Source organism: Mandrillus leucophaeus, unplaced genomic scaffold (assembly GCF_000951045.1).
Source record: "Mandrillus leucophaeus isolate KB7577 unplaced genomic scaffold, Mleu.le_1.0 Scaffold6, whole genome shotgun sequence".
Taxonomy (NCBI): Eukaryota; Metazoa; Chordata; class Mammalia; order Primates; family Cercopithecidae; genus Mandrillus; species Mandrillus leucophaeus.
The window spans coordinates 1,585,159-1,600,485 of record NW_012106474.1 but is presented as its reverse complement, the minus strand read 5'-3'; the positions used below and the strand labels follow the sequence as shown (position 1 = coordinate 1,600,485).

Genomic DNA, 15,327 nt, shown 5'->3' with positions numbered 1-15,327 from the left:
CCTCACCCTCCCTGTTCTTGGCTGCATGGCCTGGGGTGCCCTTCACAGCCCAGCAAGGGCCAGCCCAGGGATCGGCAACTGCGGCCCGGGGGCCAGATCAGGCCCGACGCCTGGCTCCGTATGGGATGTGAGGTAAGAGTGGCTCTTACCCTTTTTTAAAAAAATTTCTTTTTCAAAAAAAGAGAGACGGGGTCTCACTATGTTGCCCAGGCTGATCTCAAACTCCTGGGCTCAAGGGATCCTCCCACCTCAGTCTCCCAAAGTGCTGGGGTTACAGGCGTGAGCCACCGTGCCCAGCTGGTTCCTTTCAGAATAGCAGAAAGAAAAACGAAATGAAAAATATTTTGTGGCACATGAAAATGATATGAAATTCACACTTCGGCTTCCATTAATAACATGTCATTGGAACACAGCCTTGCCGGCTCCTTGATGCCTTCTCTATGGCTGCTTTTGCTCTAAGGACAGAGCGGCGTGGTGGCCACCGACAGCGTGGTGCACGCACCCTGACGTGCGCTAACCGGCCCTTCACAGCTCTGCAGCCCCCGGCCTGGCGTGCTCGGCCTCCGCAGAGGGTCTTCCGCCAGGTCCTCCTCACGGCCCGCCCTGACTTTCTCTGCGGTCCCTCGGCTTTGAAGCCGGGTCCCACCTCCACACCTCTGTGCATGCTTTATCCACAGCTCCAGCACCCTCCTGTGTTCACCGTTGATAAATTCCTGGTCCTTCTGGGCCTGGGGGCTTTTCTGACCCTCGGGGTGGGTTGGCCGTCCCCTGTGTGTGCCCACTGCCTCGGGTTTATCCTGCCATGGCCTGCGTGACCCCCTGCTTCCTCATGGGTCGGCCCCAACCTCTAAGTTCCTTGAAGTTCGAACTCTGCCTGTACATTTTTTTTTTTTTTTGAGACAGAGTCTCACTCTTGTCACCCAGACTGGAGCGCAGTGGCACCATCTTGGCTCACTACAACCTCCGCCTCCCGGGTTTAAGCGATTCTCCTGCCTCAGCCTCCTGAGTAGCTGGGATTACAGTCTAATTTTTGTGTTTTTTTGGTAGAGACAGGATTTTGCCATGTTTGCCAGACTGGTCTCGAACTCCTGACCTCAAGTGATCCACCTGCCTCAGCCTCCTAAAGTGCTGGGATGATGGGTATGAGCCACTGCATCTGGCTAATACCTGCATCATCTTTAATACCTCAGGGCTGGGCAAGGGCCTGGCACTAAAGGCCCACTGGAGGCTTATACTAGTGAAGGCAGGAATGGAGGGACTAGAGGCTTATACTAGTGAAGGCAGGAGTGGAGGGACCCCTGTGTGTTCAACCTCACACAAGCAACTCCAGCCTGGAGGGTTCAAAGAAAGGCAGAAACGTCTGCCGATGCCAGCGGAGCCTGGTGGATGGAGAAGGGTAACCCTGGCCCCGGTCCCCTGACGGTGCTTCCTGAAGCCTCTGAGGGTGCTGGAGGCGGCTCCCTCAGGAGAACCAGGAGACAGAGCTCTGCTACTTTCCTCACCCTGGGGAAGCTGGGAGCCCGGTGGGGAGGCCACTCAGTCCCCTCCCCTGCCTCAGCAGCTGCCCGGTGCCTGCCTCTCAGGGCAGATCTCAGTTCCAGGCCTCCCCATCCCCAGCCAGACTGAGGCTTCTCCATTCCTTGACCTCCCAAGACCACCTGGCCTCTTCCGTCCAGCTGCTGCGCACCCAAACTCTCTCTGCGGGGCCTCAGCCCAGCTGGACATACCCAGCTTGAGCCCTGTGTCCCCCTGGGTCCCCTTAGGACTCTGCCGGGCTCCTCTCCTAAGCAGGCCCAGCCACACCCTTTTACTCACAACTGTGCCCTGCCTAGCACCAAGCGAGTCCCTCTGGCTACATCCAACCCTTTCTGGAGATGAGAGTCCTGTGAGGTCAGCAGGGATGTCGAGCAGGGAGGACACACACGCCCCACCGGCCACCTTCACCACCTCCCACGCCCAGAGCAGGCATGGCTAATCGATCTCAGCGTTTGCCCTGAGCTCCAATGCCCCCTCAGAGTCCTTTTCAACAGTGCCCAGGCAGCCGTTCCCAGTGCATCAGGCCAGGCCTGCGAGATCTCGCCATCTGCCCCTCAGGCAGAGCTTCGTGTGTGAGGCCTCGAGGCACTGTGCTGCCTGTGTCAGTGTGTGTGGTGTGAAAATTAGACAATATAAACCAGCAGGGGCCGGGCACAGCGGCTCACACCTGTAACCCCAGCACTTTGGGAGGCCGAGGCAGGCAGATCACCTGAGGTCAGGAGTTCGGGACCAGCCTGGCCAACAGAGTGAAACTTCGTCTCTACTAAAAACACAAAAATTAGCCAGGTGTGGTGGCAGGACACTGTCATCCCAGCTATTGGGAGGCTGAGGTAGGAGAATCACTTGAACCCAGCAGGTGGAAGTCAAAGGGAGCCGAGATCACACCACTGCACTCCAGCCTGGGCGACAGAGCGAGACCCCGTCTCAAAACCACCACCAGCAGCAGCAGGGACATCTTTCGCTGTTTTTTCAGGGCTGGGATATTGTGCTTTGGGTTGTTTCATATGAAGACCATTGGGTATTGCTCAGTATTGATTTAAAACAGACAATGTTCGCAGACTGTAAATTCTAAATGTACCACCAGAGGCCTGGCACAGGGGCTCACGCCTGTAATCCCGGCACTTTGGGAGGCTGAGGCAGGAGGATCACCGGAGGTCAGGAGTTCGAGACTTGCCTGGCCAACCCGGCGAACCCCTGTCTCTACTAAAAATACAAAAATTAACCAGGCGTGGTGGTGCACATCTGTAATCCCAGCACTTTGGGAGACTGAGGCAGGTGGATCATTCGAGGTCAGGAGTTTGAGACACCTGGCCAATATGGTGAAACCCCGTCTCTACCAAAAATACAAAAATTAGCCGGGCGTGGTGGCACAGGCCTGTAGTCCCAGCTACTCGGGAGGCTGAGGCACGAGAAGTGCTTAAACCCGGGAGGTAGAGGTTGCAGTGAGTCAAGATTGTGCCACTGAACTCCAGCCTGGGTGACAGAGCAAGACTTGGTCTCAAAAAAAATAATAAAAATAAAATAAAAGTATCACCAGAATGTGGCTTTACTGCCAGGGGTGTATCCCAGACTGTACTCCTGTGGTCACTGTGAGTCCCTGAGCGGCACCAGTGAGCTGGTAGCGCACCCAGTAATGCCGTGATCACGGCCATGCACGGGGATGCACATGCTTTCACGAACACACAGCACACACACGCAGACACACAGTCACACACAGATATGTACTGACACACGCTCTTACGCACAAGTCACACACACGCACACAGCCACACGGTTGTTTATGCCAGTGATCAAAACTCAGGAACACTACAGTACGGCTGGTGTTGCCTTTTCCTTCTTCTTTTTTTTTTTTTTTTGAGACAGAATCTTCCTCTTGTCACCCAGGCTGGAGTGCAATGGTGTGATCTTGTCTCACTGCAACCTCCGCCTCTCAGGTTCAAGCAATTCTCCCGCCTCAGCCTCCTGAGTAGCTGGGATCACAGGTGCCCGTCACCACCCCTGGCTAATTTTTGTATTTTTAGTAGAGATGGGGTTTCGCCATGTTGGCCAGGCTGGTCTCGAACCCTTGACCTCGTGATCCGCCTCCCTCGGCCTCCCAAGACGTTGCCTTTCTTAAGTGACATAGATCATATGGACAAACTGGGTTACCTGTGGCGAGTGATTAACAATAAACCAGAAAAGGTTGTACCCATCACACAAATGTCTGAGTCGGGGAGAATGTGACAAGGGAATACAATTGGATCAAATTATGAAAAAACAACTGGGATTCTGGGAAGAAGCCCTGGCCACAGGCTGACTCACCCCCAGGGCTTGACTTGAGTCCACATCCCCGGGCCCACTGGGGCTGGGTACACTGGGGACAACCGCTGGGCTTTGTCCTTCTGAACTGGCCCCTTGCCCAGCCTCTGCCTGTGTCCTGAACACTGGGAGGCTGAGGCCCCGGCATTTCTCTCGACCCTGGTGGCACTGGGGACTCCTGGCTTCATCAGCCCCATGAACCAGGTGAAGGCCAGGCCAGAGACAAGGGAGGGTGAGGCAGGGAAGAGGGACATAGAGGCCAAGACGCGGGAGGGCGTAGCTGCTGGAGCAGGCCAGGGGGCAGAGTCTGTTCTGACATAACGTTCAGACAAAGGCCATTCTGTCTCCTCTGAGTATCTCACAGGCACTCAAGTCTGACACGTTCCAAGCACGCTCCCTGGGAGTCCCGTCCACCCGTGGCTCCTGCTACAGTCCTCTGAGTGCCGCGAACAGCCCCTCAGGCTCCGGTGGCTCCGGCCCCAAACCTCGGACCTGCCCTTCCCTCACCCAGGGATGTCCCATCTGCTGCCTGGACATCCGGTTCACAGTTAAGCTCTCCTACCGCCGCCAAGGTCAGGCCAGGGCTGTGCCCATCTCTCCCCATCTCCCCGGGCCCTCTGCCCTCTCCTCCCTCTTCTTCAAGCCATCCTGAGCCCAGGCCAGCGAGCCTGGTAAACTGTCATCCCCCGCACTCCCTCAGCTTCGCGCCCTCCCGTGGCCACTCAGAGTGAAAGCCAGGGTCCTCCCTCACCTCCACCCCCTTGCCCCTCCACGCTCACCTCCTCATCTCCCCTCCCCTCTCACTCTGCCCCTCAGTAGCCCCCGACGGGCAGGAAGTTCTGCCTTCCCAGCACCTGCCACCGAGCCAGGCACACGGCAGGCGCTCAACGACTCCTCTCACCGGCAGCTGCTTTTCCAGGCAGATACTGAAGGTCTTGGTGTGGTTGGCTTTCAGCTTCTTCAGGGGCACGCGTGTCTCCCCGATGAACTCATTGTGCCGGAATTTGTCCTCGTCGCACACAGAGATCCTGGGTTGGGGGTGAGAGGCACAGCCAGCGGCTCAGACGCACGGGGCGTGGGGGGAGTGTGCGCGGGTAGGGCCGGCCCTGGCTTGTCCTGCCCCAGGCCCTGCCCTGGTCTGGGGTGGGAGACGCACGAGATGCCTGGGCCCTGACAGGGCCAGAGTGTGGCATGATGTCAGGTACTGTCCTCCCGGACAAGTGTCCTCAGGTTGGAAGAGGGGACAGGAGAAGGTGGGGCCAGTGCCGGGAGGTGGGGAGAGCTGGTTCTCTGAAGGGAACCGCCGCCAGCACCCGGAGAGGCCCCAGGAAGCACCTTCAGGGCACTGGGGCCAGGGTGACCCTTTCCATCCACCAGGCTCCACCGGTGTGAGCAGACCTTTCTGCCTTTCTTCAGACCCCCAGGCTGGGGTGGCCTGCATGAGGCTGAACCCACAGGAGACCCTCTGACCCTCGGGTCCTGCCTTCGTGAGGACAAGCGGGCGGGGGTCAGGGGGGGCCGGCGGTCAGGGCCCCGCCTACCGCAGCGTTTTGCGGATCATGTCCTCGTCTGTGATCCCGTAGTAAGTGAGCGTCTCGTTCCACGTGGGGTTCAGAGTGTTACGGAGAGTTTTTGTTCTGAGCTTATTTGCCTGGAGAAGAGAGAGAGGATCGTGTGAGCATCAAAGGGTGTGTCGGACAGAACAACGGCCCCCAGAGACGGCCACATGCTCGTCTTGGAGCCTGGGAATGTGTCATCCACACGGCCAAGCGGAACTGAGGCTGCAGGTGGAGTTACGGTTCGCAACAAGCTGACGTTAGAACAGGGAGATTATCCTAGATGGTCGGGCGGCCCAGTGTGGTCACAGGTTGTTCACAGCAGAAAGGGCAGAGGAGAGAGTCAGAGTGAGACGTCACCAAGGCAGGCGGCCAGAGGGATGCAACGGGGCCTGCTGTGAGGGTGGAGGAAGGGGCCACGAGCCCAGGAGGGCGGACGCGGCCTCCAGAAGCTGGAAAGAGCTAGGACACGGGTGGGCTCCCCAGGTTCCAGAAGGAACGCAGCCCAGGGAGACCACGCTTGGACTTCTCACCTGCAGAGCGGGCAGAGAATGAGGGAGCTGCTTTAAGCCACGAAGTCTGTAGTCATTTGTTGCCGCAGCCATTCGAGGCTCATCCACAGAGGCCTCCACCTCCAGCCCGAGGCCATGGGGTGGGTCCGCAGGAGGCCTGTGTGTGTGGACCCGGAGTCTCCTCCCAGGGCATTCCCTGCCTTTTCCGACTGTCCCCTCTGCCTGGAACCCATCCTGTCCTCGGGCCGGCTCGGGGTGGCCTCTCCGAGCTGGAATATTGCCGCCACTCCCTCCTCCTGTGCCAGCGACTCTGAGCCCCTCGTCTGAGTCGGTCTGACGCCTGCCGCGCCTGGCCCAGGCTGGGAGGTCAGACAGTCCGGGCTTCCAATTCCAGCTCTGCGGCAGCGTCAGGGTTCCCGCTGTGGAAAGGCCACGGGCATCCCTCTCTCCCGCTTGTTTATAAGGAGACCGCTCTTGATAAAACACTGGGGAAAATCCTGGGGACTTCCTACAACTCGGCAGCCAGGCACTGCCGGCTCCAGTCCCACAAATGAGGGGTCACTGAGCTCCCACGTGGGGCACACTTCCCTGGTCACACTCGCCCTCGGCCCTCACATCCCCGAGCCCCTCTGGCAGCATAAGGACGTCGAGGCCCAGCGTGGGGAGCCCATTTCTTCCCCAGGAGGAGGTGGTGGGGCGCTGCTGTTTCTCCCACAGCCCTGCCTTCCCGAGGGACGGGGGAACGGCCCCTTCTGGGGTGGGCCTCCTGGATGGCTGCGGGCCCAGGCCTACCCGTTTAGGCCCCCAAGTCAACTCAGACTCTGCCCCATGAAACTAAACATAAAACAGCACTGAAGTGCACGGTGCACAGAAGGAAGTCTAATTAAGTCTGATTTTCCACAGCTCGAGGTCACCTGGATGCTTTTGGTTAACATCAATTTCTCTCTCCTCTCCTAGATGCACCTGTTGTGCTGGGGCCCTTTCCACAAGTGTGGTCGGACTCTTGGCGTAGGAATGAGGATCCTGTGGTCAAATATACTGGGCAGATTCCGCCCACTTCATCCCCCTTACGGAGAGTTGAGGAACAGCCCATCAGCACGTTAAATGCTCTGATAGGTCCGTAATAGTAACCTCCAACTGAGACTGCTTCTTATAAAATGCTGGCCTGGAAATTCTGGAATTCCCAGATCAGCAGGCAGGTAACGCTGAACGGCTGAGTGTGCAGCTGAACGGCTGAGGTCCCACCAGCTTGCTTGGGCTCTGAGGGGAGTGGCAGCGGTGGGCCTCCCTGGGTGCCCCCAGCCCCGTCCAGGCCCCAAAGCCAAAGGACCAGTGTGCACTGCCTGAGGTGGTGGGGGGGGGGTGCCGCTGGTGGGCAGGCCTGGGTGAAACCCCTCACCTTACTGGCTCCTGGCAGCAGGTGCAGCTTGACGTAGGGGTCTGCCAGCCCATTGTGGTCCATCGGCTTCAGGCCCTGGGCAGAGAACAGCAAAGGGTGTGAAGTGGAAATCGGGGAGATGGAACGGACAGGGCCTGCAGGTGCCTGGGCCAGCAGATACCCTTGTCCGCCGGGTCTACTCATGGCCCCTTTCACAGAAGCCCCCAGGCCCCACCCCTCCAGACGGAATGAGGATGGCTCGATGCCAGTGCAATCTCCCCTCCCCAAAACATCCCGGCCCAGGGCAGCTGTCACGGGGCCTCCGTCAGGACAGACTTTTTCTCTTTTCCTCATCCGGGAAGCCACATGGCTCACCCTCCTCTGAGCCTCCCTCCCCACCCCGCTTTGGTCAGGTCCTTCCATCGTCCTGACTCCCCTCCCCCATCTTCCCAGCATGGCCTCCTGAGTGGTCACGCCCCTCATCGACTCTAAATCCACGTAACCCCGGGACACGGTCCGAGACTAGGCCCCATTTCTGGCCATATTTGCCACAACTCCCAATCAGTCCACAGAGATCACACAAGCGGACTGGCCACAGAGGGTCCCTCCACAAGATGGCTCCCCTCACTCACTCTGGTTCTTTCAGAAAACCTCGCCACGCATGCACAGCCAGAGGCACGGACAGACGGGGCTTTGCTGACCTCAGCAGGCACCTGTCTCCGAAAACTGCATTTGTTTTCTCCTGGGGTGGTGCTCAGGATGCCGGGAGGCAGCCAGCAACCCCAGGACAGGATTCAAAGGTGCAGGACCAGGCTCCTACCCAGCAGGGTCCGGGAGGCGGCGTGGCCACCCACACCAGGCCCATCTCCGAGGGGAGGCTGGGGCTCCCGCCCAGGCCCACCCCACCCTGCTTCGATGGAGCTCTGGGGGATGTGGCTTCCAACCACCTACTTCCCTGCCACTGGCAAAGGGCAGAGGTCTGGGGGCCTGGCTGGCTTGGGTTCCAGGCTCAGCTCCTGTGTTCACCAGCTGGGAAGTGGATGAGTTACTAAGCCTCAGCTTTGTCATGTGTAAAAGGGGGTGGCCGGGCACCGTGGCTCACGCCTGTAATCCCAGTGCTTAAGCCCAAGAGTTCAAGACCAGCCTGGGCAACACTGTAAGACCCTGTCTCTTCAAAAAACTAAAAAATTAGCTGGGCGGGTGGCAAGTGCCTGTGGTTCCAGCAACTAGGGAAGCTGAGGTGGGAGGATCGCTTGAACCTGGGATGCAGAGGCTGCAGAGAACTGTGATCGCACCACTGCACTCCAGCCTGGGTGACAGCGAGACCCTGTCTCAAATTTAAAAAAAAAAAAAAAGGGCAGGGGTATAATTAATAGTCCCACCTTCCTAGGGCTGGAGTAAGAGGGAGGAGACCGTGTGGACACAGGGTCTGGCAGGCAAGGCGTCTGCTCTCTTCTCTGCATGCCAGGCCCCTGGGAGATGCCGGAGAAGTGGCTGAGGTCCAGTGGGCGCCTCTGAGCTGTGCCCTGCACTGTGACGCTGCCTCTGGGACAGGGCCTGGCTCAGTGGCCCAACATGTGCTCAAGGTGGCAAGGCTGCTCTTCCAAACTCAACTCCCTCACCCTGGCCTTGCGCCTTTCCCACCAAGTGCCTGAAGTGCGGAGTTCAGGGAATCCGGCGGCCCAGCCTGACCAGGGGGTGCCTGACGGCTGTGTCTTATTCTTACAGTTCTTATACATTCGTGTGTTGTAGCTTCAAATGTTTCCATTTGGGCCATGTTTCTTGACACATTTCACTTACAAATCTTTGGGCCACCAGAAGTTCCAGCGTCTTTCCGGTGGCTCTGGGGGTCCCACCTCTGTACCCGGAGACACCCGTGGGAGCTAGGCCGGGTCAAGGGGCGCTGTCATGCTGGGACAGGAGTGACGCCTGCTCTGTCCTTCAGACCCCTGGGCGGTGACGAGGCCCCTGCTGCTGCCTCTCTACTCCTCCACCCGGCAGGTCCCTGAGCACCCTGGGCAGCCGCACATTTGGCCAAAAGCAAAAGGACCCGTAGGCACTGCCCGAGGCCGTGTCACGGTGCTGCCACCAGCTTCTGTGCCCAAACACAGGCACTTCCCCGGCCCTGACCTGGGTTCCACCCACGCCTCCACCCACGGAGCCTGACCTCGGTCCAGGGAAGGGAAGGGCAGGAGGCTGTTTGCAGGGGAGGGAGCTGTTAGTGGGGCTACGGGGCACACCCTCCCCAGCTTGGGAGCTCGCAAGAGACAGAAACTGGTCCCACGGTTTAGGGCCGGGCCCCACGGGAAGTGATCAGGTTTGGCCGTGTCCCCACCCAAATCTCATCCTGAGTTGTGCTCCCATCATTCCCACAGGTGGTGGGAGGGACACGGTTCTTGTGGGAACGAATCAGTCTCACGAGATCTGGTCTGGTAAGGGGAACCCCGTCTTGCTTGGCTCTCATTCTGTTCCCTGCCACCAAACATGTGAGAAGTGCCTTTCACCCGCCGCCATAACCGTGAGGCCTTCCCGGCCACGTGGAACAGCAAGTCCAATAAACCTCCTTCCTTTATGAATTACCCAGTCTCAGGCGTGTCTGTCTCGGCAGCGTGAAAATGGACTCACACCGGCGGGATGGGCAAAGGAGGCCCGGGGGAGGCCCTGGCTGGTCCTGGCACTGAGGGAACAGAGGGGGGTCTGGCTTTGAGAGGACAGCCTCTCCCCAAAACCCCAGCCCTGCCCCGCCCTGCGCCTCTCCGAGACCTGCTGGCGAAGTGTTCAGAGAGGAGCTTTCTAGCCGGAAGCACCATCCAGCCTGAAAAAGGAAATTCTCCGCGCACCGCGACAGGGATGGAGCCTGAGGGCTTTGGGCGGAGTGAAAGGCGGCAGCCTCAGAAGGAGAGACACTGGGGGGCTGCAGTTGTATGAGGTCTATGAGGTCCTTAGAAGAGTCAAATCCACAGAGAAGGAAGCCAAACGGTGGCCTCCCCAGGGGCCGGGGAGGAGAAGGGGAGCTGCTGTTCAGTGGGTACAGTTTCAGCTTTGCGAGCTGAAGGGGGCTCTGGGGACGGGTTTCACAGCAGCGCGAAGGTAGAAGGTGCTCAGCACAAGTGAGCTGTACGCTAACCATGGGTGAGCGCCGAGGGGAGGAGTGAAAAAAAAACGGTTGAGGTGGGAAATTTAGATCCGTGTAATTTACCACAATAATAATAAAAAACAAAACAAGAGTCTCCCAGAACCGGCAGTGCCGGGGCCGCCTGTTACCTCAACAACGCTCACAACGGCCAGGTAGGGCAGGCACAAGCAACCCTCCTTACAGATGGGCAAACTGAGACCGACCCTTACAAGGGGTGACAAGCAAGGTGCACCTGGAGGGTCCAGCCCCCACCCCGGCCCTCCGGAGGCCTCACTTCCGCTCGCCCACCCTGGGCCCTCCCCACACCCCCGCCCAGAACCCCAGCCTGTGCCACCCCTTCCCTACAGAACTGGATTTACACAGAGAAGGAACTGGGCCTCCCACCCCCACTTCTGACATCTGAGGCATACAGCCCAAAGTGCACAGACACATGTGTGCACGCACAGTACCCACACACACACACGCACACACATGCACACAGACACATGCACACACACACATGCACACACACACACACACATGCACACACATGCACACACACACGCACACACACACACACACACACACAGTACTCACACATGCACACAGACACACACACACACATGCACACAGACACACATGCACACACACATGCACATGCACACACACGCACACACACGCACACGCACACACACGGACACAGAGACACACACGCACACACATATGCGTGCACACACATGCACACGCACACATGCACACACACATGCACGCACACATGCACGCACACATGGACACACACAGAGACACACACATGCACACACACACACGCACCTGGAACAAGGAAGGAAAGGCCCTGGCGTCTGGCAGAGAGAGAGAGGAAGGCGTGGGCTTTGGCCAGAGCGGCCTGGCAGCCAGCACCTCTCCAGTCCCCAGGCCGGGGCCACCTCTGCAAAGCTGGACAGAGGGAAAGTAGGGAGGGTCTAGCTTGGTCTCTACCTTGGCACAGCTGGGGTTTGATAAATGCTCAGTTCTGCTCCTAGGGGCGGCTGGAACCCCTGCCAGGCAAGGCTGGGCATGCCCTGAGCCACAGCACAGGTGGTTCCAGAGGGAGGGCAGGGGTGGGATGGAGCGTGCAGGCCTCTTAGTGCCCAACCAGGGCCCTGGGCCTGGCGTGGATGGCACTCACACCTACCCATGGCAGTCCACGTGTCGTGGCCCAGGCTGTGCCTGGGGTGGCACGCAGTAGCCTGTCCTACTGGGTGGGCACGGCGCCAAGGGCAGCCCTCACGGCCAGGTTGGGAGGAGGGGCAGGGAGCCTGCAGGTTGGGAGTCTGGGTGGGGCTCTGCGGGAGCCGCTGGATCTGAGCTGGGCTGGCTCAGGCCCTTCCATGGCACTACTAGGGGGACTCCACTGGCCACGCAGGCCCTTACCTTGCGAGAGAACATCAATTTTGGCACCTTCCTCCCACAGGGAGCAACGGGGTGAGGGGGCAAGGGAACAGGACAGTTGAGAACATGGAACTGGCACGTGCTGACTCGAGTGGCAGAGCCAGAGGGGAGCACCAGGGGCCGGGCCAGGCTGCAGAGGGGTCCATACACATCTACAACCCCAGCCCACGTAGTGAGGCTCAGAGGGCCTCTGGGCTCAGGCCCTGGACGCCCTGCCTCGAATGGTGTCAGCCTCCTCCAGTGGCTCGGCTTCCAGGGTGCACAGTGGCGTCCCCACTCCTCAGGGCGCCTGGGAGGCCTGGAGGCACCAGCACCCAAGCCACCCTCCCCTGGCCTGCAGGACAGACAGACATCACCCTGTCCCTCTCTCTCCCTCTCAGCAGCCCCTCCCCAGGCTCGGGAGGCCTCCGTCCAGGCCTTCATCTTCCCGTTCTCATCTGTTTCTCTGCTCCCCTCAATGCCTGACTGTCCAGGGCGTTTCTTGGAGTTCGGTATTCAAGAAGGTTTAAACAAGAATTCCTTCCTGGCCCCACACAGCTCAGACATCCGAAAGCCTGGACAGGAACCTGGGGGGTGGTGTGGTCTGGCCTCCCTGACCTAGGCCCTCTCTTGCAGACCCCGGGGGGCAGGCCGGCGGGGCCTACCTTGGCCTTGGTGATGGTGCAGTGGAGAGCGTTGTTCTCCTGGTCGTACAGCAGGCTGAAGTCCAGCGTGCCCAGGGCGGCTGTGGACAGAGGAGGACACAGCTCCCACCGTGGCCACGTCTTGGAGAAGCTTCACTTGCCCCTGTGAGGCCGGATGGGCCTGGCCTGGGCAGGTGCCACCGTTCTATGGCGGCTGCCACCGACGGAGCACCGGCTGTATGCCAGCCCCCCACCCATCCTCCCAGTCCCACCCGACCCCGGGAAGTTACAATATTCTCCCCCCTTTCCAGAGGAGGGGCTGAGACCCAGAGAGGTCGGGTGGGTCACGCCAGTCCCCTGTCTAGCCGTGTGTGGCCGCCTGAGCTGGGCGCCCAGTCAAAGGAGTTCCTGCCCTACTGGTGCAACTGCCAGTCTGGGCCCTGTGCCTCAGTTTCCCTCACCCGTGAGATGTCACAAGGATCACATGAGAGGGCAGAGGAGACGAGGCTTGGAGAGAGGCAGGCCCTGGCCAATACATAGGACTGAGGCTCCTCTGCCTCTCTGGCCCCTTGGGGACCCCGAGGAGGCTGTGAGGAGTCAGCTGGGTCCTCACACTGCTGCCCCCAAGTCTCTCAATGGCAGTGATAACTCCCTACAGCCGGGGGGAGGGTGCAACCGTAACTGGATGCAGCTGCCTCCCTCCCCGGGGCAATCACTCACAGCAGCTGTGGCTTTCCATGCAGCGGCGGCTGCCAGCATGCAGGCCGAGGTGATGGTGGGGGGCAGAGCTTGGGGGCGATCCCTGGACAGCAAGATGTGCATTCACAGAGGGCCTCAGAAGCCCAGAGCCTGCTCCCAGGCTGCAGGGCTGGTCAACTGGTGTCACATTCATTCATTATTTACCAAGTGTTCACAATATGCCAGACTCTAGGGGATGGACATCTGTGAGGCAGAGTCCCCAGCTCAAGGAAAGCACAGCTTAAGGGGAGGAACAAAAGGAAATAATTTGCTGCAGTAGACTCTGGTGAGCCAGGAGCCACGGGGAGCCCATGTGAATTGGGACAATCAGGGAAGGCTTCCTGGAGGAGGTGATGTTTCACCTAAGCCATGAGGGATGAGTAGGAGTTCGCCAACGGCACAGTGGGGCTGGGGGAGGTGATGATTCCAACCACAGGCCAACCAGCAGGTGCGGGCTTAACGACTGGTGTGATCCTGGGATAAGGGAAGGCCAAACTTGAAAGATTCTATTCTTCAGGCTCTGAGCTACGCTCCCAACATGGATCTAGATCCAATTATGGCCACACCTGACTGGGCCCATCATTTACATCTCGTCTGCGGCGCTTTCCTGCTTCAGAAGCAGACCATATGGCCTGCACAGCTGAAAATATTTACTGTCCGGCCCTTTATAGAACAAGTTTGCAGATCTCTGGGTGAGTGCTGGGCCCAGCCAGGCATAATACAGTTTCTTGGGTCTGCAGGGAAATTGGCTGATGAAAGGCCATTGGTGTGGAGTGTCCTTTATTCTGAGCTGGTGACGGGAGTGGCATTTGTCCAGATCACCCCCTTCTAACACGGATCAGCACGTGTCTCTCTTTGCAGCAGTGTGGGGTGCAAGACCTGCCCTCTGACATCGGTCTCCCGGGCTCAAATCCCAGCATGCACTTCCCTGCTGTGTGACCAGCTTATCTAATGTCTTTATGCCTCAGTTTACTCATCTGCAAAATGGAGACAACGGTGGTATCCACCTCACAGCACACAGTGTGCCTGGGGTGTTGGAGGGGATCCGTAGATCACTACAGAAGAAGCAGATCCCTACGGTGGGTTTTGTAGCTAACAGCACTGGCTTCTATGAGACCCGTTCTGGAATGAAACTGTCCTCGACTGGATCATTTCCCCCCTTGCCTTTGGGAACAGAACATACAAATGGTCACTTAAGCTTTTCTGAATAACCTGAGTCGCTGCTATGGCTACGATTACTCTTCCGAACGTCACAGTCATAGTCCAGATGCGGACGGGGACATGAAGCAACCAGAGGGTCCCGGGTGGTCCTCTTTTCAGTTTTATTTTTCTGCCTCTTTGACATGAGCCTGAAACTGCTATTCGATTACTTGTCTGTGGTAGTACAAACAGCTCTCTCACCTGTTCAGTAATTGTTTCTCCCAAGAAACCAGGTGATGATACTTGTTAGAACTATGTGCAAACTAAGCTAACAGATCTTGGTGGCTGGTGCGGTGCTCACGTCTGTCATCCCAGCAGTTTGGGAGGCTGAGGCGGGTGGATCACTTGAGGCTGGGAGTTTAAGACTGGCCTGGCCAACATGGCAACACCCACCTCTACAAAAAATACAAAAACAGCCAGGCATGGTGGCGCACGCCTGTGGTCCCAGCTACTCAGGAGGCGGAGGTGGGAGGACCCCTTGAGCCCAGGAGGTTGAGGCAACAGTGAGTGTGGCTGTGCCACTGCATCCGAGCTGGGTGACAGAGCAAGATCCTGTCTCAAAAAAATCAATAAACACTAGGTCTTGAGTGAAGCCTGGGGCACGTTCTCCTGAGAAGGGTACGTGTGCCTCCAGTAGCTGTAGCTGGCATGCTAGCTGCCAGCTACACGCCAAGCAGGTGAGGCTGCTGGAAGGTAGGTATATCCCACCGCTCCTGCAGCAATGCACACAGCCACAGCCCAAGACACACCAATCTGTGCTTTTGTAACAATATTCTCCAAAGCCGTTGGCTTTACGTGACAGTCATTCGATGCCGTTCAGGTCAGGCCTACCTGGGGTGTGTTGCCCCAATGATTCAGCCTCCCGAGCAACGGGACCATGCCTTGGCCACACCTCTGAGACCAACAAACAGATGCAGACACA

General features: G+C 58.5%; 1 protein-coding gene across 1 annotated transcript in view; it reads right to left on the bottom strand.

The window, feature by feature from the left end:
• Window positions 1-13,206, bottom strand: part of DOC2B (double C2-like domains, beta) — a 24,673-nt gene extending 11,467 nt beyond the window's left edge. Inside the window, exons 1-5 of the mRNA XM_011999656.1 lie at window positions 13,188-13,206; window positions 12,489-12,568; window positions 7,302-7,376; window positions 5,376-5,485; window positions 4,736-4,862 (exon numbers count right to left, since the gene is read on the bottom strand). Of these exons, the coding sequence (XP_011855046.1) occupies window positions 4,736-4,862; window positions 5,376-5,485; window positions 7,302-7,376; window positions 12,489-12,568; window positions 13,188-13,206 (411 nt within the window). The remainder of the gene's footprint in view (window positions 1-4,735; window positions 4,863-5,375; window positions 5,486-7,301; window positions 7,377-12,488; window positions 12,569-13,187) is intronic.
• Window positions 13,207-15,327: the final 2,121 nt, after the last annotated feature.